At 54.1% G+C, this 22293-nt stretch overlaps 1 protein-coding gene across 5 annotated transcripts; it reads left to right on the forward strand.

The window, feature by feature from the left end:
• The first annotated feature begins 2402 nt into the window (after nt 1–2402).
• Nucleotides 2403–18785, forward strand: MVP (major vault protein). Of its 5 annotated transcripts, none has more exons than XM_072119498.1 (17): nt 2403–2515; nt 6661–6799; nt 7076–7271; nt 7421–7541; nt 7629–7760; nt 8859–8953; nt 9526–9762; nt 13593–13718; nt 13799–13957; nt 14212–14450; nt 14611–14808; nt 15032–15176; nt 15304–15515; nt 16985–17101; nt 17622–17748; nt 17826–18014; nt 18101–18785. In XM_072119498.1, the coding sequence occupies exons 2-17, from the start codon at nt 6678–6680 to the stop codon at nt 18236–18238; spliced, it is 2553 nt and encodes an 850-aa protein (XP_071975599.1). In that variant the 5' UTR covers nt 2403–2515; nt 6661–6677; the 3' UTR covers nt 18239–18785. The 5 variants fall into 5 exon arrangements, with proteins under 5 accessions (XP_071975599.1, XP_071975596.1, XP_071975598.1 ...); XM_072119495.1 differs by lacking the exon at nt 2403–2515 and adding an exon at nt 4461–4530; XM_072119497.1 differs by lacking the exon at nt 2403–2515 and adding an exon at nt 5375–5528.
• Nucleotides 18786–22293: the final 3508 nt, after the last annotated feature.

Genomic DNA, 22293 nt, shown 5'->3' on the forward strand with positions numbered 1-22293 from the left:
ACACTGATCATGGAGGATGGTGGGGACCCCCCTGTGCCCCCTTTCATAGATACAACGGGGAAGTGGTTGATCCTGTAGAAACAAGCGCAGGGTAATGGTGTACACGCTGCAGGACAGGACGTGCCCTCTGGTAAGTGAGCGGTCAGGTAACATATAAATTCATGGATGAGGGGGAAGGGCTTGGTAGAGGGACCCCTGAACCCCAATGTTCTGCAGTCAGTGCTGTGTATGACACTTAACAAGACGAATGATAATACAAATTTCTATGAAGAATAATGGAGGAAAAGCACAAGGCAGAGAGCGAAGAAAATCCTGGAACAAATCCAGAAATCCAAATCCTCGCCCACTTGTCAGATTGCAGCCCTGGCCATAAGTTGTGAGAATGACACAAATCTCCTATTGTCACATGATGTGTCCCTCTGGTCTGTCAGATGTTTATCACATACAGAGATACAAGTGCAATCATATTATGGGGAGCAGAAGCTTTTATTGTCAGGTGGGAGGAGTTACTGCAGCGAGTCAGTATCTGCAGGACCTCTCCTTCTTCTCCAGGACCTCTGCAATTCTCCCTGGCAGCTCTCACTCACCTCCTGCACCAGATCCTGACTGATCGCCGTCCATTCCTGCACTATCACTGCTGCATTCTGTCACAATGTGTTGGGTTTGTTTGTCCCCCCGTCTCCTGATGATTGACCACAAGTTCTCAATGGGATAAGATCTGGGGAGTTTCCGGGCCATGGACCCAGAATCTCTGTGTTCTGTTCCCGGGCCATGGACCCAGAATCTCTGTGTTCTGTTCCCGGGCCATGGACCCAGAATCTCTGTGTTCTGTTCCCGGGCCATGGACCCAGAATCTGTGTTCTGTTCCCGGAGCCATTTAGTGCTCTCCTTTATGGCTGGTGCTCCATCATGCTGGAGAAGGCTCTGCCCCCCCCCCCCCACCCCACATGAATGGCTGCAGGAGGCTTTACAGGTGCAGGAGACAGGACTGGGGCATCGCTCACCTTGTCTTCTCCCAACAATCAGAAAGGGGATTCACCAGAGACAATGACTTTCCCCCAGTCCTCAGCGTCCACTCCCTGCACCTCCTGCAGAATATCCGTCTGTCCCTGATGGTTTCTGGAGAGAAGCGGCTTCTGTGCTGCCCTCCTGGACACCAGGCCTTGCTCCAGGAGTCTCCGCAGTGTCACAGTGCGTGCAGATGCCTCACACCTGCTGCTGCCATTCCTGAGCTCTGTGATGCTGGGAGCCCCATCCCCAAGCTGAGACACTTGTAAGAGACGCTCCTGGCGCTTGCTGGTCCTTCTTGGGCTCCTGGAGCCTTTTTGGTAACAATGGAGCCTCTCTCCCTGAATCCCTTGATGATGCGATAGATTGGTGACTGAGGGGCAATCTTTCTAGCTGCGATACTCTTCCCTGTGCGGCCAGTTTTGTGCAGTGCAATGATGACTGCACGTGTTTCTTTAGAGATAACCATGCGTAACAGAAGGGAAACAATGATGCCAAGCACCAGCCTCCTTGTAAAGTGTCCAGGGGTGGGATTGTTACTTAATCCTGACAGATTGATCTCCAGCCCTGTCCCCCAGCCCCCGCACCTGTGTTACTGGAGACATCACTGACACCATGTTACCTGCTCCTTGTAAGGCGCCTGCAATGAAGGTGAAATGTGTTTTGGGGGAAAAAGTTCATTTTCTAGGCAAATAGTGATCTTGCAATGAATTGTTGATAAGCTGATCACTCTCTATAACATTCTGGAGAATATGGAAATTACCATTATAACACCTGATGCAGGAGACTTTGTAACAGTTACCATTTGTATCATTCTCAAAACTCATGGCCGTGACTGTACAGGAAGATTAGACATCGCATCCGTGCTGCAGTACCATCTACTATCCACAAGGGGGAAGGAACACACGGATATCTGCTGTCACTGCCTGATCACCTGAAGACCACCAGGACTACAAGCAGTGCCCCCTATAGCGGCAGGGAGACCCCCATACTGATACCTGACACCATATACTGAGGTACAAAATTTACATGTGATAGGATTAGATACACAGCTCAGCAGACAGTATCACACAGGATGGGATTAGATACACAGCTCAGCAGACAGTATCACACAGGATGGGATTAGATACACAGCTCAGCAGGCAGTAACACACAGGATAGGATTAGATACACAGCTCAGCAGACTATCACACAGGATAGGATTAGATACACAGCTCAGCAGGCAGTATCACACAGGACAGGATTAGATACACAGTTCAGCAGGCAGTATCACACAGGATAGTATTAGATACACAGCTCAGCAGACAGTATCACAGAGGATGGGATTAGATACACAGCTCAGCAGGCAGTATCACACAGGATAGGATTAGATACAGCACAATGGGTGATATGTGTTGTGTAGGTGGAGTCTGGGGGGGAGGGGCCTCTCTGTGATCGCTGCACCTGTCCTCTCACCTGTCAGGTCGCCTCTCACCTGTGCTGGTGATTACAGGAGGACATTTTCCAGGTGAGAACACATAGGTTCTTGTCTCATTCCTCCCTGATTTCTGTGGCAGCAATTCTAATAATTGTATAGGGGGGTATGACGGGGGATCATTGGTTGTAATAGGGTGAGCACTGGCTATGCTGGAGGTGGCATGCTGGGTGAGCACTGGCTATGCTGGGGGTAGCACGGTGACTGAGCACTGGCTATGCTGGGGGTGGCACGGCGAGTGAGCACTGGCTATGCTGGGAGTGGCACGGCGAGTGAGCACTGGCTATGCTGGGGGTGGCACGGCGAGTGAGCACTGGCTATGCTGGGGGTGGCACGGCGAGTGAGCACTGGCTATGCTGGGGGTGGCACGGCGAGTGAGCACTGGCTATGCTGGGGGTGGCACGGCGAGTGAGCACTGGCTATGCTGGGGGTGGCACGGCGATTGAGCACTGGCTATGCTGGGGGTGGCACGGCGATTGAGCACTGGCTATGCTGGGGGTGGCACGGCGAGTGAGCACTGGCTATGCTGGGGGTGGCACGGCGAGTGAGCACTGGCTATGCTGGGGGTGGCACGGCGGGTAAGCACTGGCTATGCTGGGGGTGGCACGGCGGGTGAGTACTGGCTATGCTGGGAGTGGCACGGGGAGTGAGCACTGGCTATGAAGGGGGTGGCATGGCGAGTATTCACTGGCTATGCTGGGGGTGGCATGGTGAGTGGGCACTGGCTATGCTGCAGGTGGCACGGTGGGTGAGCACTGGCTATGTTTGGGGTGGCACGGTGGGTGAGCACTGGCAAAGCTGTGGGTGGCACGGCGAGTGATCACTGGCTATGCTGGGAGTGGCACGGCGAGTGAGCACTGGCTATGCTGGGGGTGGCACGGCGAGTGAGCACTGGCTATGCTGGGGGTGGCACGGCGAGTGAGCACTGGCTATGCTGGGGGTGGCACGGCGAGTGAGCACTGGCTATGCTGGGGGTGGCACGGCGGGTGAGCACTGGCTATGCTGGGGGTGGCACGGCGGGTGAGCACTGGCTATGCTGGGGGTGGCACGGCGGGTGAGCACTGGCTATGCTGGGGGTGGCACGGCGGGTGAGCACTGGCTATGCTGGGGGTGGCACGGCGGGTGAGCACTGGCTATGCTGGGGGTGGCACGGCGGGTGAGCACTGGCTATGCTGGGGGTGGCACGGCGGGTGAGCACTGGCTATGCTGGGGGTGGCACGGTGGGTGAGCACTGGCTATGCTGGGGGTGGCATGGTGGGTGAGCACTGGCTATCCTGGGAGTCGGGCTGCTGGCATATGTGGGGGGCACATGATATATTACTGTGATGTGATTGTGGGGCTCCCTGTGGCTGAGCTTTCCCTGTGTTGTTTATGATATTTGGTGACGTTCGTTGTTGTACCCGATGCACGTTCTGCGGAGCCTGAACTGTGATTAAAGGGTTAAATGTGACACCATGCAAATTGTGTGTATCCTGCAGGTATGGGGGGAGGGTGTATATATTTAGCGCATGACACTCCCAGGGCTTAGCAACCGCAGGTGACAGCCACATCAGCACCACAACACAGGCTCCACATACACAACAAGGCCTGGTTACTAAGCCTGTCCCCATAGCAACCAATCACAGAGCAGCTTCCATGTATTCACAACCGTTCTAGAAATATGAGCTGCCCTGTGATTGGTTGCACAAAAAGCTCAGTACTATACAACAAGGCCCTGTGTATATCAGTTTCATAAGATTTTTCCAAACCTCTGCTTGCTGTCAGTGAATGGGGAAACCCTCAGCTGTGTGAGCAGGACGTGGTTAATAATTAATAATAAATCTTTATAGAGCACCATCATATTCTGCTGCGCTTTACAGATTCCAGGGTAATAAGATGGAACAATACAATTAGTGATGGCCAATGCTCACAAGAGCTTACAATCTACCGTATTATTTCCATCTCTATGGGCAGAAAATGGGTGGAACAACGGAAATGTGGTCAGAACGTGTGAATGTCTTCGTTGACAGCCACTCCTATGTTTAAGCATCGCTCCTCTGACCGCAAAGGTATCTGGCAGCTACTGCAGCAATGTGTGTACATGTACAAGAGCTGAGGGCAGGATACACATCATAGTACACATAATATATATGACCTGAGGACACTATACACCCGATGAGGAGTACGGTATATTTGCCTATATATAGCTTCCCCAGGTCTGTTTCCACATTCTCTCTGGGGATGAGTGACCTTTATCTTTCTCATCTCCACCTAAACCTGAAATGTGGCAGAACCAGCTCCCCCCTTCCCTTGGTGTCTCCGGCTCAGCGCCACAATGAAACATAGAAAGTCAACATAGAGGATAATAACGCCGCACCCAAACTCTCCACACTGCGCTCCTCCCCACACTGCGCTCCTCTTCTCTCCCTACTTTTCCCACGTGTTGATAGATACAGTAGATTGATGATAGAGAAGCCCCTCTGGGTTACACTGGATTTATGTATTTGGCTCATCAGTCATGGGGTTCGGGATGTGGGCCCCCTATTTGTTTCTCATTCATCTTGTGGTGCAGTCATCTATATACTGGGGGCTCCTTTCCTGACTGCGGTGGAGCACAGATGATAATGGACACAAGGTTTTTCTTCAAATTCATTACAGCTGATCCCTAAGACAGGCATAGGGGGGTCTTTGTACCCCAATTTAGAGTGACTGTTGATTATATCCGCTCCTGCACCAGTGTCTTCATCGTTAGACGCTGTTCATATCAATCTTCTGCCAGAATTCTCACATAACTTCACCCCCAGCAACCACGTCTGCGCACAGGGGGGGCTCCAGGGGTCTCTCTCCCTCTATGATCCCACAGCTGTTCCATGTGTAGTGTCCCAGCTCAGAATAATCCCAGTGACTGCGCATGTGGAAATCTCCTGCATCACTTCTGGGAATACAACCCTTGAGGCAGCGCAGTATAGTCATGATGAGACTCATGTCAGGTGGTGTAACTACAAGGAGTGGCCGCTCACCGACCTCCTCCTACTTCCTCATCAGATCTGCTGGGTGTACTGGGAAGGTAACTGGTCTGTACTGGGGTCTGCCTGGGGGTTCTGTCCAGGACAGGGGGAGACGCAGAACTTCCTGGAGAGGGGGGAGGGGAGCAGAGAATAACAACCAGGAGGTGACGCCGCAGGACACTCAGGATGATGAGATGTCTACTACTCCAGTGTTAGCCAGGGGAGGGTCAGGGTAATGTATGATGTATTGGGTGTCCCCTGAGTCGTATATTCCACAGTGATCGGACTATAACAATAATCTATACTACTATAAGTCGTGCAATGTCCTTACCGGGGGCCGCAGGAGACTATGGAAAGGGACACGTGATATATTCCGAGTTACTGATTACAGGGAGGAGATGGCGAAGACACAATGACTCATTGCAAGGCTGTAATAGGATCATATAACGGATTATATACTGTACACTGATACTGGGGTATACGCTATATAGTGATACCGGGATATAACCGAACTGTGTATACTTTTACTGGGGTGTAAGCAATATACGAATACTGGGGTATACTCTTTACACTGATGTATATACTGATACTTGGGTATACATTATATACAGATACCAGGGTATATACTGATAGTGGAGTATACTCTTTATACTGGGGTATGTATTCTATATACTGATACTGGGGTATACGCTGAAGTATATTTTGATACTGGGGTATACACTATATGCTGAAATATATACTGATACTGGGGTATACACTATCTACTAAGGTATATACTGATACTGGGGTATACGCTGAAGTATATTTTGATACTGGGGTATACACTATATGCTGAAATATATACTGATACTGGGGTATACACTATCTACTGAGGTATATACTGATACTGGGGTATATGCTACATACTGAGCTATATACATTATATATTGATACTGGCGTATATATTCTTTTTACTGAAACTGGGGTATACACTATATGTTGAAAATATACTGATACCGGGGTATATACTCTTTATACTGATACTGGGGTATTCTCTTTATATGGGGTTATATACTCTACCTACTGACACTGGGGTATATGATATATACTGAGGTATATACTGATACTGGGGAATACTCTTTATACTGGGGTATATACTCTATATACTGATGTACAGTTGATATCACTATACTTTGTTTTTCTCTCCGTCAGGGCTGTCCAGCATAAGAATGAGTGAAGAATCCATCATCCGTATCCCCCCCTATCACTACATCCATGTCCTCGACCAGAACAGCAACATCTCCCGCGTGGAGACCGGACCCAAAACCTACATCCGGCAGGACAATGAGAGGTGAGACCCGTTGTAGTGTGAGGGTGAAGGTCAGAGTCCCTGTGACCCCTGCATGTGGTCATAAATTTATAGAATGGGCATCTCCATTACAGGGGTTAGTCCTATGTCACATGCGCAGTACATGATCCCATTATATTGTATTATGAATATTCTCCCATCATGCCTCTGCATGGGCCTGGGCTGTTTGCAGTGGGCGGAGCTTCCTCTTTAGCTCTTTGTCGCCCCCTGCTGCTTGATGTCGTGTTGTGTTGGTGACCATATGGCAATGCTCTGCAGGGTCCTCTTCCACCCGGTCCGCATGGTCATGGTGCCGCCACGCCACTACTGTGTGATCCAGAACCCGGTGGTGCGGGACCAGGGGCGCAATGTCCAGTTTGATGACATCGGACAGGCCAAACTGCGACATGGAGACCAAGAGATCCGACTGGCCCAGGATCCATTCCCTCTATACCCGGGGGAGGAGCTACAGCAGGTAAAACACACCCCATTCAGGAGGGAGCCACGCCTGCTGGACTCTGGGCACTTCCCCTTTCCATACAGGTGGTGCCCCCTCCTGGTGATATGTAGCTATACCCCTCTGCTAATCTCAGAATATATTTAACCCTTTCGTCCTGGGCACAGGGCATTACCCCGCTGACCGTGGTCCTCGCCAACACGGCGCTCCACCTCAAGGCTCTCCTGGACTTCGAGGACGACAATGAGAAGTTTGTGGCCGGTGACGAGTGGCTATTTGAAGGTCCAGGTATTACGATCCTGTGTGAATGTGAAGGTCCTTGAATTTAACACTGTAATAAGGAGGCATTGACCTATGACCTGTCCCCCCATATAGGCACCTACATCCCCCGGAAAGAGGTGGAAGTATTACAGACCATCCAGGCAACAGTGATCCGACACAACCAGGCCATCCGCCTGCGGGCCCGCAAAGAGTGCCAGGACCGAGAGGACCACGCAAGGGTCACTGGTCAGTATACAAAGGCCATGGCTGCTAAGGGGCTCACTGTACAAAGGTCATGGAGGGTCAATGATTGGTGGGTAAAAGGGAAGTGTGCTGAGGTCATGGTGGTACAAGAAGCAGTGTGCAGGGGTCATTATGAATTAGGGAGCAGTGTACAGAGGTCATAGCAGGTCAAGGGGCAGTGTACAGAGGTCATGGCAGGTCAAGGGGCAGTGTACAGAGGTCATGGTTGGTCTGGAGGAAGTGTACTGAGGGTCATGGTGGATTAGGGGGCAGTGCACAGAGGTCTTGGCGGGTCAGAGGGCAGTGTACTGAGGGTCATGGTGGATCAGGGGGCAGTGTACTGAGGGTCATGGTGGATCAGGGGTCAGTGTACTGAGGGTCATGGTGGATCAGGGGTCAGTGTACTGAGGGTCATGGTGGATCAGGGGTCAGTGTACTGAGGGTCATGGTGGATCAGGGGGCAGTGTACTGAGGGTCATGGTGGATTAGGGGGCAGTGTACAGAGGTCATGGTGGGTCTGGAGGCAGTGTACAGAGGTCATGGTGGGTCTGGGGGCAGTGTACAGAGGTCATGGTGAGTCTGGAGGCAGTGTACAGAGGTCATGGTGAGTCTGGAGGCAGTGTACAGAGGTCATGGTGAGTCTGGAGGCAGTGTACAGAGGTCATGGTGAGTCTGGAGGCAGTGTACAGAGGTCATGGTGAGTCTGGAGGCAGTGTACAGAGGTCATGGTGAGTCTGGAGGCAGTGTACAGAGGTCATGGTGAGTCTGGAGGCAGTGTACAGAGGTCATGGTGGGTCTGGAGGCAGTGTACAGAGGTCATGGTGGGTCTGGAGGCAGTGTACAGAGGTCATGACGGGTCTGGAGGCAGTGTACAGAGGTCATGACGGGTCTGGAGGCAGTGTACAGAGGTCATGACGGGTCTGGAGGCAGTGTACAGAGGTCATGACGGGTCTGGAGGCAGTGTACAGAGGTCATGACGGGTCTGGAGGCAGTGTACAGAGGTCATGACGGGTCTGGAGGCAGTGTACAGAGGTCATGACGGGTCAGTGGTCCTTCAGTGTATATATCATTGCCCCATATCTCACAGTCTCCATCTTGCAGGGGAGGAGTGGCTGGTGAAGAAGGTTGGCGCGTACCTACCCGGAGTATACGAGGAGGTTGTGGACGTTGTGGACGCTTTTGTACTGACAGACAAGGTAACACCTGATATCGCACTGCTGTGTGCAGCCACATCTGCTTCCAGTCAGTGAGTGGAGCTGCAGTGTACAGTATGGGGGAGGGGGAGGCGATACATAATGGAGGTAGAATGCAGGTTACTTCAGCCTCCAATAATTCTGCCCTCAGTCTCCGTCCTGGTCAGGGGTCACAGCTATGACCCCTCCATCCAGAGCCTTGGCCCCCACATCTTCTCTTCCTGGTAATCACACAAGGGTAAAGGTCGCCCTGTCATGTGACCGGTCTGTACCCGTGCTCTGGGGACCAGGCGTTCCCCTCTCCGCCCACACACTCGGAATATGGCCTTCAGGTAATCCGAGTCATAAAATGGGCAATAAAGGGAAACCCCGTGTCACGCTCAGCGCTGATAAGCTGTGGACTCATAGTAATGTGTACAGTTGTGAGTGTGTGTGGGGGGGGCATGACCCCCAAATCATGCACAGGATCACCTGTCCTGTAGTATCACCCACACACAGGGCTCAGGGCATTGGCTTTATACAATCCTCCTGACATTGTGCACTCGATGTGACAGCTCCAATAATCTGTCCTGTAGAAAGCTCTGCACATCCGAGCCACCAAGACCTTCCGAGATGAGAAGGGGAACCTGCGGAGAACCGGGGAGGAGTGGCTGGTCACCATGGAGGACACGGAGGCCTACATCCCCAACGTGTACGAGGAGGTGGTGGGAGTGGTGGACATCACGACGCTCAACAGCCGGCAGTACTGTGTCATCCTGGACCCAGTGGGAGCTGATGGGAAACCCCAACTGGGGCAGAAGAAGGTTGTGAAGGTAACAAACGGGGGGCACATATTCTGAATACCCAGAGACCCCCATAAAGGATGAGCATCTGTGTGCTACCTCAAACAAATGTATGTCAGACAGCCTAGCCTGCTCTCTGCTCCTACTAGACAGCCTAGACGCTCTCTGCTTCTACTAGACAGCCTAGCCCGCTCTCTGCCCCTACTAGACAGCCTAACCCGCTCTCTGCTCCTACTAGACAGCCTAGCCCGCTCTCTGCTCCTACTAGACAGCCTAGCCCGCTCTCTGCCCCTACTAGACAGCCTAACCTGCTCTCTGCTCCTACTAGACAGCTTAGACGCTCTCTGCTTTCCCCCTAGACAGCCTAGCCTGCTCTCTGCCCCTACTAGACAGCCTAGCCTGCTCTCTGCCCCTACTAGACAGCCTAGCCTGCTCTCTGCCCCTACTAGACAGCCTAGCCCGCTCTCTGCTCCTACTAGACAGCCTAGCCCGCTCTCTGCTCCTACTAGACAGCCTAGCCCGCTCTCTGCTCCTACTAGACAGCCTAGCCCGCTCTCTGCTCCTACTAGACAGCCTAGCCCGCTCTCTGCTCCTACTAGACAGCCTAGCCCGCTCTCTGCTCCTACTAGACAGCCTAGCCCGCTCTCTGCTCCTACTAGACAGCCTAGCCCGCTCTCTGCTCCTACTAGACAGCCTAGCCCGCTCTCTGCTCCTACTAGACAGCCTAGCCCGCTCTCTGCTCCTACTAGACAGCCTAGCCCGCTCTCTGCTCCTACTAGACAGCCTAGCCCGCTCTCTGCTCCTACTAGACAGCCTAGCCCGCTCTCTGCTCCTACTAGACAGCCTAGCCCGCTCTCTGCTCCTACTAGACAGCCTAGCCCGCTCTCTGCTCCTACTAGACAGCCTAGCCCGCTCTCTGCTCCTACTAGACAGCCTAGCCCGCTCTCTGCTCCTACTAGACAGCCTAGCCCGCTCTCTGCTCCTACTAGACAGCCTAGCCCGCTCTCTGCTCCTACTAGACAGCCTAGCCCGCTCTCTGCTCCTACTAGACAGCCTAGCCCGCTCTCTGCTCCTACTAGACAGCCTAGCCCGCTCTCTGCTCCTACTAGACAGCCTAGCCCGCTCTCTGCTCCTACTAGACAGCCTAGCCCGCTCTCTGCTCCTACTAGACAGCCTAGCCCGCTCTCTGCTCCTACTAGACAGCCTAGACGCTCTCTGCTTTTCCCCTAGACAGCCTAGCCTGCTCTCTGCTCCCCTACTATACAGCCTAGCCCGCTCTCTGCTCCTACTAGACAGCCTAGCCCGCTCTCTGCTCCTACTAGACAGCCTAGCCCGCTCTCTGCTCCTACTAGACAGCCTAGCCCGCTCTCTGCTTTCCCCCTAGACAGCCTAGCCTGCTCTCTGCTCCTACTAGACAGCCTAGCCTGCTCTCTGCCCCTACTAGACAGCCTAGCCCGCTCTCTGCTCCTACTAGACAGCCTAGCCCGCTCTCTGCTCCTACTAGACAGCCTAGCCCGCTCTCTGCTCCTACTAGACAGCCTAGCCCGCTCTCTGCTCCTACTAGACAGCCTAGCCCGCTCTCTGCTCCTACTAGACAGCCTAGCCCGCTCTCTGCTCCTACTAGACAGCCTAGCCCGCTCTCTGCTCCTACTAGACAGCCTAGCCCGCTCTCTGCTCCTACTAGACAGCCTAGCCTGCTCTCTGCTCCTACTAGACAGCCTAGACGCTCTCTGCTTTCCCCCTAGACAGCCTAGCCTGCTCTCTGCTCCCCTACTAGACAGCCTAGCCCGCTCTCTGCTCCTACTAGACAGCCTAGCCCGCTCTCTGCTCCTACTAGACAGCCTAGCCCGCTCTCTGCTCCTACTAGACAGCCTAGCCCGCTCTCTGCTCCTACTAGACAGCCTAGCCCGCTCTCTGCTCCCCTACTAGGCAGCCTAGCCCTCTCTCTGCCCCTACTAGGCAGCCTAGCCCTCTCTCTGCCCCTACTAGGCAGCCTAGCCCTCTCTCTGCCCCTACTAGACAGCCAACCCCGCTCTCTGCCCCTACTAGACAGCCTAGCCCGCTCTCTGCCCCTACTAGACAGCCTAGCCCGCTCTCTGCCCCTACTAGACAGCCTAGCCTGCTCTCTGCCCCTACTAGGCAGCCTAGCCCGCTCTCTGCTCCCCTACTAGGCAGCCTAGCCCGCTCTCTGCCCCTACTAGGCAGCCTAGCCCGCTCTCTGCCCCTACTAGGCAGCCTAGCCCGCTCTCTGCCCCTACTAGGCAGCCTAGCCCGCTCTCTGCCCCTACTAGGCAGCCTAGCCCGCTCTCTGCCCCTACTAGGCAGCCTAGCCCGCTCTCTGCCCCTACTAGGCAGCCTAGCCCGCTCTCTGCCCCTACTAGGCAGCCTAGCCCGCTCTCTGCCCCTACTAGGCAGCCTAGCCCGCTCTCTGCCCCTACTAGGCAGCCTAGCCCGCTCTCTGCCCCTACTAGGCAGCCTAGCCCGCTCTCTGCCCCTACTAGGCAGCCTAGCCCGCTCTCTGCCCCTACTAGGCAGCCTAGCCCGCTCTCTGCCCCTCCTACTAGACAGCCTAGCCCGCTCTCTGCTCCAACTAGACAGCCTAGCCCGCTCTCTGCTCCAACTAGACAGCCTAGCCCGCTCTCTGCTCCTACTAGACAGCCTAGCCCGCTCTCTGCTCCTACTAGACAGCCTAGCCCGCTCTCTGCTCCTACTAGACAGCCTAGCCCGCTCTCTGCTCCTACTAGACAGCCTAGCCCGCTCTCTGCTCCTACTAGACAGCCTAGCCCGCTCTCTGCTCCTACTAGACAGCCTAGCCCGCTCTCTGCTCCTCCTAATAGACAGCCTTGCCCGCTCTCTGCTCCTCCTAATAGACAGCCTAGCCCGCTCTCTGCTCCTCCTAATAGACAGCCTAGCCCGCTCTCTGCTCCTCCTAATAGACAGCCTAGCCCGCTCTCTGCTCCTCCTAATAGACAGCCTAGCCCGCTCTCTGCTCCTCCTAATAGACAGCCTAGCCCGCTCTCTGCTCCTCCTAATAGACAGCCTAGCCCGCTCTCTGCTCCTCCTAATAGACAGCCTAGCCCGCTCTCTGCTCCTCCTAATAGACAGCCTAGCCCGCTCTCTGCTCCTCCTAATAGACAGCCTAGCCCGCTCTCTGCTCCTCCTAATAGACAGCCTAGCCCGCTCTCTGCTCCTCCTAATAGACAGCCTAGCCCGCTCTCTGCTCCTCCTAATAGACAGCCTAGCCCGCTCTCTGCTCCTCCTAATAGACAGCCTAGCCCGCTCTCTGCTCCTCCTAATAGACAGCCTAGCCCGCTCTCTGCTCCTCCTAATAGACAGCCTAGCCCGCTCTCTGCTCCTCCTAATAGACAGCCTAGCCCGCTCTCTGCTCCTCCTAATAGACAGCCTAGCCCGCTCTCTGCTCCTCCTAATAGACAGCCTAGCCCGCTCTCTGCTCCTCCTAATAGACAGCCTAGCCCGCTCTCTGCTCCTCCTAATAGACAGCCTAGCCCGCTCTCTGCTCCTCCTAATAGACAGCCTAGCCCGCTCTCTGCTCCTCCTAATAGACAGCCTAGCCCGCTCTCTGCTCCTCCTAATAGACAGCCTAGCCCGCTCTCTGCTCCTCCTAATAGACAGCCTAGCCCGCTCTCTGCTCCTCCTAATAGACAGCCTAGCCCGCTCTCTGCTCCTCCTAATAGACAGCCTAGCCCGCTCTCTGCTCCTCCTAATAGACAGCCTAGCCTGCTCTCTTCTCTTTCTCGTTGCTCTCTGCTCTCCAGCTGGATATCCTGGCGGCTTTTTCTTCTGGCCTCCAGTCCGCTTAGGTCAGTATCTAGTATAACCTCCATCTTCTCCTGGGTTAGGGAGAGAAGTCCTTCTTTCTGCTTCCTGGTGAGGATCTGGAGTCAGGAATCCAAGATGTCTACATTCTGTCTGAGGAGGAGGGTCTGGTCCTGAGAGCCCTGCAGGTCCTGGAGGAGAAGGACGAGGTGGGTGTGAGGTGCTTGGACATTCGTGGCCTCTTCTTCCTCTTCTCTCCCATCATCGTCTTTCTTGTATCTTCTCCCAGGACGGGAACGAGGTGGAGAGAAAACCTGGAGACCGCTGGATGATCAGGGGGCCCCTGGAGTACGTCCCCCCAGTAGAGGTGGAGGTTGTGGTGAGGAGGGAGTCCATTCCTCTGGATGAAAACGAAGGCATTTACGTGCGGGACATCAAGACGGGGAAGGTGAGTGTGACCAGCAGCAGGGTCCAGGCGGCCATCTTGGGTCGGCCATGTTTGTTTTCACGCGCTCCAGCTGTATCCTCAATCACTCATCATCGTGGCCATGAATAGACCATGGACCGCAGTGTGTGAAATCCTAGACGAATGGTCGTTATCATCGTCGTAATCTATGGGGTTAACCCTTTCCTCTCTCACCTTGTCCCCCAGAGATGGGGTTCTGGGGGTTCCTAGAAGGTCACTATAGATGTCTCCACCAGGTGCGAGCGGTTGTGGGTCACACTTATATGTTAACGCAAGACGAGGAGCTGTGGGAGAAGGAGCTCCCTGCCAATGTGGAGGCTCTTCTGGCCTCTGGGAAGGATCCCGTGGCGGACAGATCCACCCGTGGGACCAGAACACAAGAGGCAGCACCACGGGACAAGACCAAGGTGGTCACCTACCGGGTGCCGCATAACGCCGCTGTCCAGGTGTACGACTACCGGGAGAAGAAGGCCAGGTAAGTGTCCATAATGCCTCATAATTTATAGGGTCCGATGTATGTGCTCTGGCCACGCCTCCCAGCAAGGCATCATGGGACATACACATGTGGCTACAATGTATGGATGATGGGAGTGATCCCTCGTGCTCGTGTGTAACCGTCTCTCTCCATCCCGCAGGGTGGTGTTTGGCCCCGAGCTGGTGATCCTGGGACCCGATGAACAGTTCACAGTCCTCAGTCTCTCGGGAGGGACCCCCAAACGCTCCAACGTCATCAAGGCCATCTGCCTCCTGCTGGGGCCCGACTTCTGCACCGACCTCATCAATATCGAGACAGCGGATCACGCCCGGCTGCAGATTCAGCTGTCCTACAACTGGTGAGGCGCCAATGTACAGAGGTCACTGAGGTCAGAGGTCAGCGGGTGCTATAGGGAGGTCATACTTTACACCAGAGGATACTCCTCCCCGTGTGACATCCCTGCACCAATCAGCTGAGATGAGATGGGTCACATGATGCCCCATGACTCTGGAGCCCTATGATTTGGGGGAGGGGCGCGGCGCGTGACCCCCGGTTACTAATGTTCCTTTTCTCTGTCTCAGGCATTTTGAGATGCAGGATAAGACGGATCCCGTGGAGGCGTCAAAGATTTTCAGTGTCCCGGATTTTGTGGGCGACGCCTGTAAAGCCATCGCCTCGCGGATCAGAGGGGCCGTGGCCTCCGTGCAGTTTGACGACTTCCATAAGGTGAGAGGAGGGGGAGGGGCTGCCATATAAACGTATATCTCCTGGGGAGAGGGCACCCAGGATGGGCCTAGGGGTCTTCCGGGCTTGTTTTACCCTGATTAACCCCTTATATTCCACTCATCCCCAGAACTCGAACCGCATCATCTGCTCGGCCGTCTTTGGTTTTGATGATTCGGTGAAGATCCGAAACTCCTTCAAGTTCCCTCAGAATAACTTGGTGATCACCAGCGTGGACATCCAATCAGTGGAGCCCGTGGACCAGCGCACCCGCGATGCTCTGCAGAAGAGTGTCCAGCTCGCCATCGAGATCACCACCAACTCCCAGGAGGCCACGGCCAGGTGACGTATGCTGCGGCCTAGACCTGACCGCAGTCTCGTGGCCTGCGGTGATTATTTGTTACAATGTGTCAGTGTCCGGCTGAGCTGTTCTCCTCTAGACTGGAAGCAGCAAAAAGGGTTAAAATAGAGGAAAGTGATTCTGCTTGTATCCTGGGCTCATGGTGCCCCCTCTGTCACATCCCCCCATGGGGCCGACAGCACGGAGAGGACGGCATCCCCTAGGGGCACTGCTGGTGTAGGTGCTAATCCCCAGGCAGATGTTATTGGGAGGTCAGGGATAGTGCCGGCGGTCCAGGGACACTCAGAAGGAGCCGAGTTATTGCCAGGCTTCACGCAGCAGCGGGCTGGGGATCCCTCTTTCCTCTGAGGCTAGCAGGCTGGAGATTTGGCTGGCCACGGTGATAATGAGCACCAGTGGCTTGCAGGAACGTCACCATGGACCAGTGGTCGGCTTCTCTGGGATTGTCTCATATGGAGCCAGGTGGGCTCTGCTGCATATACAGCAATAAACTTATGAAAGTGACTAATCCAGAAAGACCCAGACAGAGAGAGAATTTATAGACTCTGTTATGGGACTTTGCAGGATGCCAGCCAATCATTATCTGATAATCTGCAGTTATATACATTTAATAACAGCCATACATATATATGTAAATGATACATCACTGCACTAACCTGCTTCAGCCACTGGGGGTAGTGTGGTGCTAGGATGCAGATTGAGCAGGGGAAGACGAATGCAGTTTAATACACAATTAGGCTGCATTCACACTAACGTATGCGGCCCATGAGGTTGTGTTCGCCACGAATGGAGAGGAGGAGGGGTGACCATTGCCGTCTATGGGGGATGTAGGCTTGTGGCTTGTGGCTGTACATACGTGCCCCCGACGGTCGTGTGAATGCTGCCTTAAAGGAAATCTCCCATCACAATCCATCCTGATAAACCCAGGACATTACTTGTAGATCCAGGCATCGGGGCTGCGGCATCTTCTTATATGTGTGATCCGTGGCCTCCTTCTTTTTAAAACCTACTTTTATAATGATGCTAATGAGCCCCTTTCTGCTGCAGATTCACAGGCTGTTACACTGTCTCAACCTCTGCCTACTGTAATCTCAAACAGTGGGAGACAGAGTACAGTGTAACGGCCTGTGAAGCTACAGAGCTCATTAGTATAATTTTAAATATTGATACCATAGATAAGACATATAAGAAGATACCGCAGTCCCGGTGCCTGGATCTATGAGTGATGTCCCGGGTTTATCAGGACGGATTCTGATGGGAGATTTCTATTAAAGGATGAGGCCCCTAAATAATTGATTTTATCTTGAGTTTGGGCCTAGGGGTTAACAGTTCCACTAGACCCACGGGGTAATATTATCAAGTTTCTAATGGCGCCTCCAGTGGTGGGAGGGGGTGCTGCACCTGGGGGGAATTGCTTATTTTAACCCCTTGTTTCCCTATCACACCGCAGACACGAAGCTGAAAGACTGGAACAAGAAGCCAAGGGACGACTGGAGAGGCAGAGGATTACAGACCAGGCGGAGGCCGAGAGGGCGCGCAAGGAGCTGCTGGAGCTGGAGGCACTGAGGTAATGGGGGGCAATTACTAGGAGACCCCGAATCAGGGGGCCCAATACTGTATAGTGCAATGGTGAAGCAGGGAGCCAATCAGGAGCCTTATAAATCCCAAATTTAGCCTGTGATCGTGTACATGTCTATGGTCGGGGGACCCCCGTGATCGTGTACACGTCTATGGTCGGGGGTCCCCCGTGATCGTGTACACGTCTGTGGTCGGGGGTCCCCCGTGATCGTGTACACGTCTGTGGTCGGGGGTCCCCCGTGATCGTGTACACGTCTGTGGTCGGGGGTCCCCCGTGATCGTGTACACGTCTGTGGTCGGGGGTCCCCCGTGATCGTGTACACGTCTATGGTCGGGGGTCCCCCGTGATCGTGTACACGTCTATGGTCGGAGGACCCCCGTGATCGTGTACACGTCTATGGTCGGAGGACCCCTGTGATCGTGTACACGTCTATGGTCGGGGGACCCCTGTGATCGTGTACATGTCTATGGTCGGGGTCCCCCTGTAACCCCCTCTTCCCTCTTCTCAGCACTGTTGTAGAGAGCACTGGAGCAGCAAAGGCCGAGGCGCAGTCCAAGGCGGAGGCGGCAAAGATCGAGGGTGAGGGCGCGGTGCTGCAGGCCAAGCTACGGGCCGAGGCTCTGGCCATAGAGACGGTGAGTGGGGCGCTGCGGGCAGGCGGGTGCAGGGTGGCTGCGGCTATGGTGGTCACCTGACCTTCTTCCATATACAGGAGGCTGAGCTGCAGCGGCTGCGTCAGGCCCGGAGCGAGGAGCTGAAGTATCTGCAGGAGAAGAACAAACTGGAGATCCAGAAGGAGCAGGAGCTCTCCGAAATCTCCATCAAGAAGTTCCGGGGGATGACGGAGGCGATCGGTGCGAACACCCTGAGGGACATAGCGCTGGCCGGCCCTGAGCTGCAGGTAGGTGACCCCGCTCCTCGCCCCACACACTGCCCCCTAGAGGAAGTCAGTCTGTGGTCTCACTGTTTAACCCTTTCATCTCCCAGGTGAAGCTGTTACAGGGTCTTGGGATCCAGTCCACCCTGATCACAGATGGATCCACGCCCATTAACCTCTTCAGCACCGCAACCGGACTCCTCGGCCTTCCCAGCACTGTCCCCCAACAGAAGGAAGAGGAGAAGTGAAAGAGCCCCGACTCCTGGCGTCATGGGATTCACCCCCGCCTTATGCCCTCCTCTTATGTGGCACTGAGTATGGTTGCTCCAAGCAGCGCCATATACTATCCTGTGGCTCTCTTGGTGGTGCCCCCCAGCAGTGCCATGTACTATCCCGTGGCTCTCTTGGTGGTGCCCCCCAGCAGTGCCCTGTACTATCCTGTGGCTCTCTTGGTGGTGCCCCCCAGCAGTGCCCTGTACTATCCTGTGGCTCTCTTGGTGGTGCCCCCCAGCAGTGCCCTGTACTATCCTGTGGCTCTCTCGGTGGCACCTCCGTCCATGTACTATCCCGTGGCTCTCTTGGTGGCACCTCCATCCTGTGCCCTGTACTATGCCGTGGCTCTCTTGGTGGTTGCTCTTTGGTAGCGCCATGTTACTCCTGTGTGGGCCTAGTCTGTCCACCCTTTTCCATTGGTCACTATTGGGGGTCCAGGGTCTGGGGCTTTATCATCGGTTCCTGACTTGTGCCTTGAGCCTCCTGTGAGGTTATAATCACCAAATAAACCTTGAATGGTAACCTCCTCTGTGTGCAGTGTCTTGTGTATAGCGGCAGGGGTGAGCGCTGACAACACTGAGCGCTCCAGCAGGGGGCGCCGTCTACTCCGTACAATATTTGTAGTGACCCAGAATTACCCTACTCATCTCTATGTAGGAAAAACCCCTGTATGAGAGATATTTCATGTCACCTGGTAGTAAGCAGGTTGCTACAGTGGCTGTCTGCCCAGAACTTTCCAAACAGAATTCCATATTTCATAAAGGGGTTTCTGCCCTTGTTCTGGTAGTGGAGAAACCGAGGAGATAACACTGTGATCTAGCAGAGCTGAAAGTGCTACAGAGAGGGGAGACACTGGCGCTGCCGAGCTGGGGATAGTCTAAGCCTGGCCGCCATCAGCCGGAGCCAATACTGGTGCAGCCTGACCCGCTGCCAGGGACGCATCCAGCGCCACTGTTACTGCTGTTTGTATTTCGTTATGGATAATCAAGTTGGATCTGACTGTCCTCACGTCTGACCCGGGGCTATAGTGTCACAGACGTCCACTGTGGCCATTACTAGCCCCAACACGAGAGCCACCTGACCGGAGAGGCCGTCACCACCCAGCCTCCTGGGGTGTTTATTGCCCTTGGTGGGGCAGATGAGGGGCGTTACATAGATGAGTGTAGATTCTGAGGATGATGTCACTGGATGAAGTGTGATGTCACACAGGTGGGCGGAGCAGGAAGTAAGATGGAGGCCCATGCCGCCCTCTGCTGGCTGGTCCTTGCAGAATCTGTAGCAGTGATGGCAGGTAGGTCCCGGTCAGTGCAGGGAGGTGGTCAGGGGCAGATTTTGGAACACTGGTGGCAGATTTGTTGGTCTCTATGACAATGTTAGTTAAGGTTATACCCCATCTCCTGCATTTTACACTAAGCCACGCCCCTATACCCTTTGACCCCACCTGTTCTGGTTATGCCCTGACATGATGCATTGTGGGAGTTGGGGGTCATCTGATATTTGGCTGTTCTTGCAGGTCCTGTCTGGCCCTGGGGGGGCGCTGTCACCACAGGCTCCTATGATGGCGGCCCCTCTGGCACCCTGTTTTTTGACTACGCCGACAACGACAAAAACAAGACGGCGGCAATCTCAGCCATCATTGGAGAACCGGCCGAGGCGGATATAAGTGGTAAAACCCATAGTGTGCAGTCAGTATAGGCCAACGTGGCCACCCAGCTTTCTAAAGCCCCTGCCAGCCTCTGTTCAGGGCTCTGGGAAAGCTCCAAGATGATGGCGGCCATATTGATGGAGACAGATGCTGTTATAGTCCATGGCAACCAATCACAGCGCAGCTTTTATGTCATTTTCTGCGTCTGAAAAATGAAAGCTGTTCTCTGATTGGTCGCTTTCATGAACGACCCCAAATACTAATGATAGTCGTCTTCCCTGTCCTCCAGTGCAGATTTCGCTGGTCCTGAGGATGATCCTGCTCGGCTCCCTGCTCCTCCTCATCCTCTTCATCATCTATCACATCCTCTGCCGCCGGTGAGTGTCTCATGTGCCGCCATATTGTCCTGTATGCTCCAGTCACAACTAAAGCTGCAACCACATCCATGCAATTCATACAGTTAACCCCTCACGATGGGGAAGATAAATGGTTGATGCAGCTCTGGGTGTGATTGGAGGGTAATGGTTCACCTCATGTTCTTCCTGTCTGCAGGTTCTGTATGTTTGGAGTCTGATGACGGCCGCCCCCGTCCACCGCTCAGGGGTCACCGGTGTAGTCAGACATTATGGCTAATAAACCTCCTGAAAACATCCGAGCCTGTAGAGCCGTGTCTGCGCAGAGCGCCCCCTTCTGGGGGCAGAGATCCGGGAAACATGCTCATGCGCTGATACTCTTTCCCATGAGGCCTTGCATGTAGGACTCAGTGAACAACCTACCTTTCCACAGGTAATGACGCTAGCCCCCCCCTTCCAGGTGATGACACCCCCAGGGGGTAATACCGCTGCCACCCCTCAGGTAATTAAACTGTCCGCCCCAGGTAATAATAATCCCTTCTCCACCAGGTGATGATGCCCCCCTTCTTCCCAAGTAATTACACTGCCCCCCCAGGTAATAATACCCCCTCCCGCTCCAGGTAATGACACTGCCCCCAGGTAATAATACCCCCTCCCGCTCCAGGTAATGACACTGCCCCCCAGGTAATAATACCCCCTCCAGGTAATAATACCCCCTCCCCTCCAGGTGATGATGCCCCCCTTCTTCCCAAGTAATTACACTGCCCCCCAGGTAATAATACCCCCTCCAGGTAATAATACCCCCTCCCCTCCAGGTGATGATGCCCCCCTTCTTCCCAAGTAATTACACTGCCCCCCCAGGTAATAATACCCCCTCCCCCTCCAGGTAATGACACTGCCCCCAGGTAATAATACCCCCTCCCCCTCCAGGTGATGATGCAGCCCCCAGGTAATAATACCTCCCCCTCCAGGTAATAATACCCCCTCTCCTCCAGGTAATGACACTGCCCCCCAGGTAATAATGCCCCCTCCCCCATGCAGCCCCGCTTCTCCAGGTAATGACGCTGCCCCCCAGGTAATAATACCCCCTCCAGCTCCAGGTAATAATACCCCCTCCCGCTCCAGGTAATGACACTGCCCCCAGGTAATAATACCCCCTCCCGCTCCAGGTAATGACACTGCCCCCAGGTAATAATACCCCCTCCCGCTCCAGGTAATGACACTGCCCCCCAGGTAATAATACCCCCTCCCGCTCCAGGTAATGACACTGCCCCCAGGTAATAATACCCCCTCCCGCTCCAGGTAATGACACTGCCCCCCAGGTAATAATGCCCCCTCCCCCATGCAGCCCCGCTTCTCCAGGTAATGACGCTGCCCCCTGCAGGCGGTCTTTGGATTTGCGTTTATTCTCGTTAATACCTTTTTGTACACGTTTTATAAATTGCGTTACATTTACTAACATTTCGCTCGGCTGAAAGATATTTACATTCATTAAAAAATAAGAAGAAAAGGTGGAATAAATTATAATAAATAAAATAAATAATGAGGGCGGAGAACGGGGGGCGGCGGCGGCGGAGGAGAAGGGGATAACGGAGACGTCAGAGCCGCTCACAAACCCTGGAATAGCAGCAACTTATAAAAAATAGAATCATTTCTGGACGAGTAGTCGCCCCCTAGAGGAACACAGATGTACTACAACTTACCTGAAGCCCTAGCACCGCCTACTTTATCATCAAGTCCCTCCCCTGCGGATCTACACTGCCGCTGCTCAGCTCATTTAAAGGGGAACATCAGACTCCATCCCCCGGGCAGCCGGGTTTATGTTTACACTACGGCTCGGCCAATCGGTGGAGTCGGTGACATCATTATTATTATTATTTACCGTAAAACTATCTCTGGAGGATTGTTAGAGGTGACATCACAGAGGCGGCAATACTGGGCGACTAAACCATTGTCAGGAAAAGAGGGGGTGTGTGGACTGAACCATTGTCAGGAAGAGAGGGGGGGTGGGAATTTATCTGGAAATAAATCG

Source organism: Engystomops pustulosus, chromosome 8, assembly GCF_040894005.1.
Source record: "Engystomops pustulosus chromosome 8, aEngPut4.maternal, whole genome shotgun sequence".
Taxonomy (NCBI): Eukaryota; Metazoa; Chordata; class Amphibia; order Anura; family Leptodactylidae; genus Engystomops; species Engystomops pustulosus.

Excerpts from the sequence above, each read along its gene's own strand:
- MVP (XM_072119495.1), top strand. The coding sequence starts at position 4,476 with ATGTCTTCGTTGACAGCCACTCCTATGTTTAAGCATCGCTCCTCTGAC. Across the intron at positions 15,177-15,303 it reads AGTTTGACGACTTCCATAAG|AACTCGAACCGCATCATCTG; the intron begins GTGAGAGGAGGG and ends ACTCATCCCCAG. Across the intron at positions 17,102-17,621 it reads CTGGAGCTGGAGGCACTGAG|CACTGTTGTAGAGAGCACTG; the intron begins GTAATGGGGGGC and ends CCCTCTTCTCAG.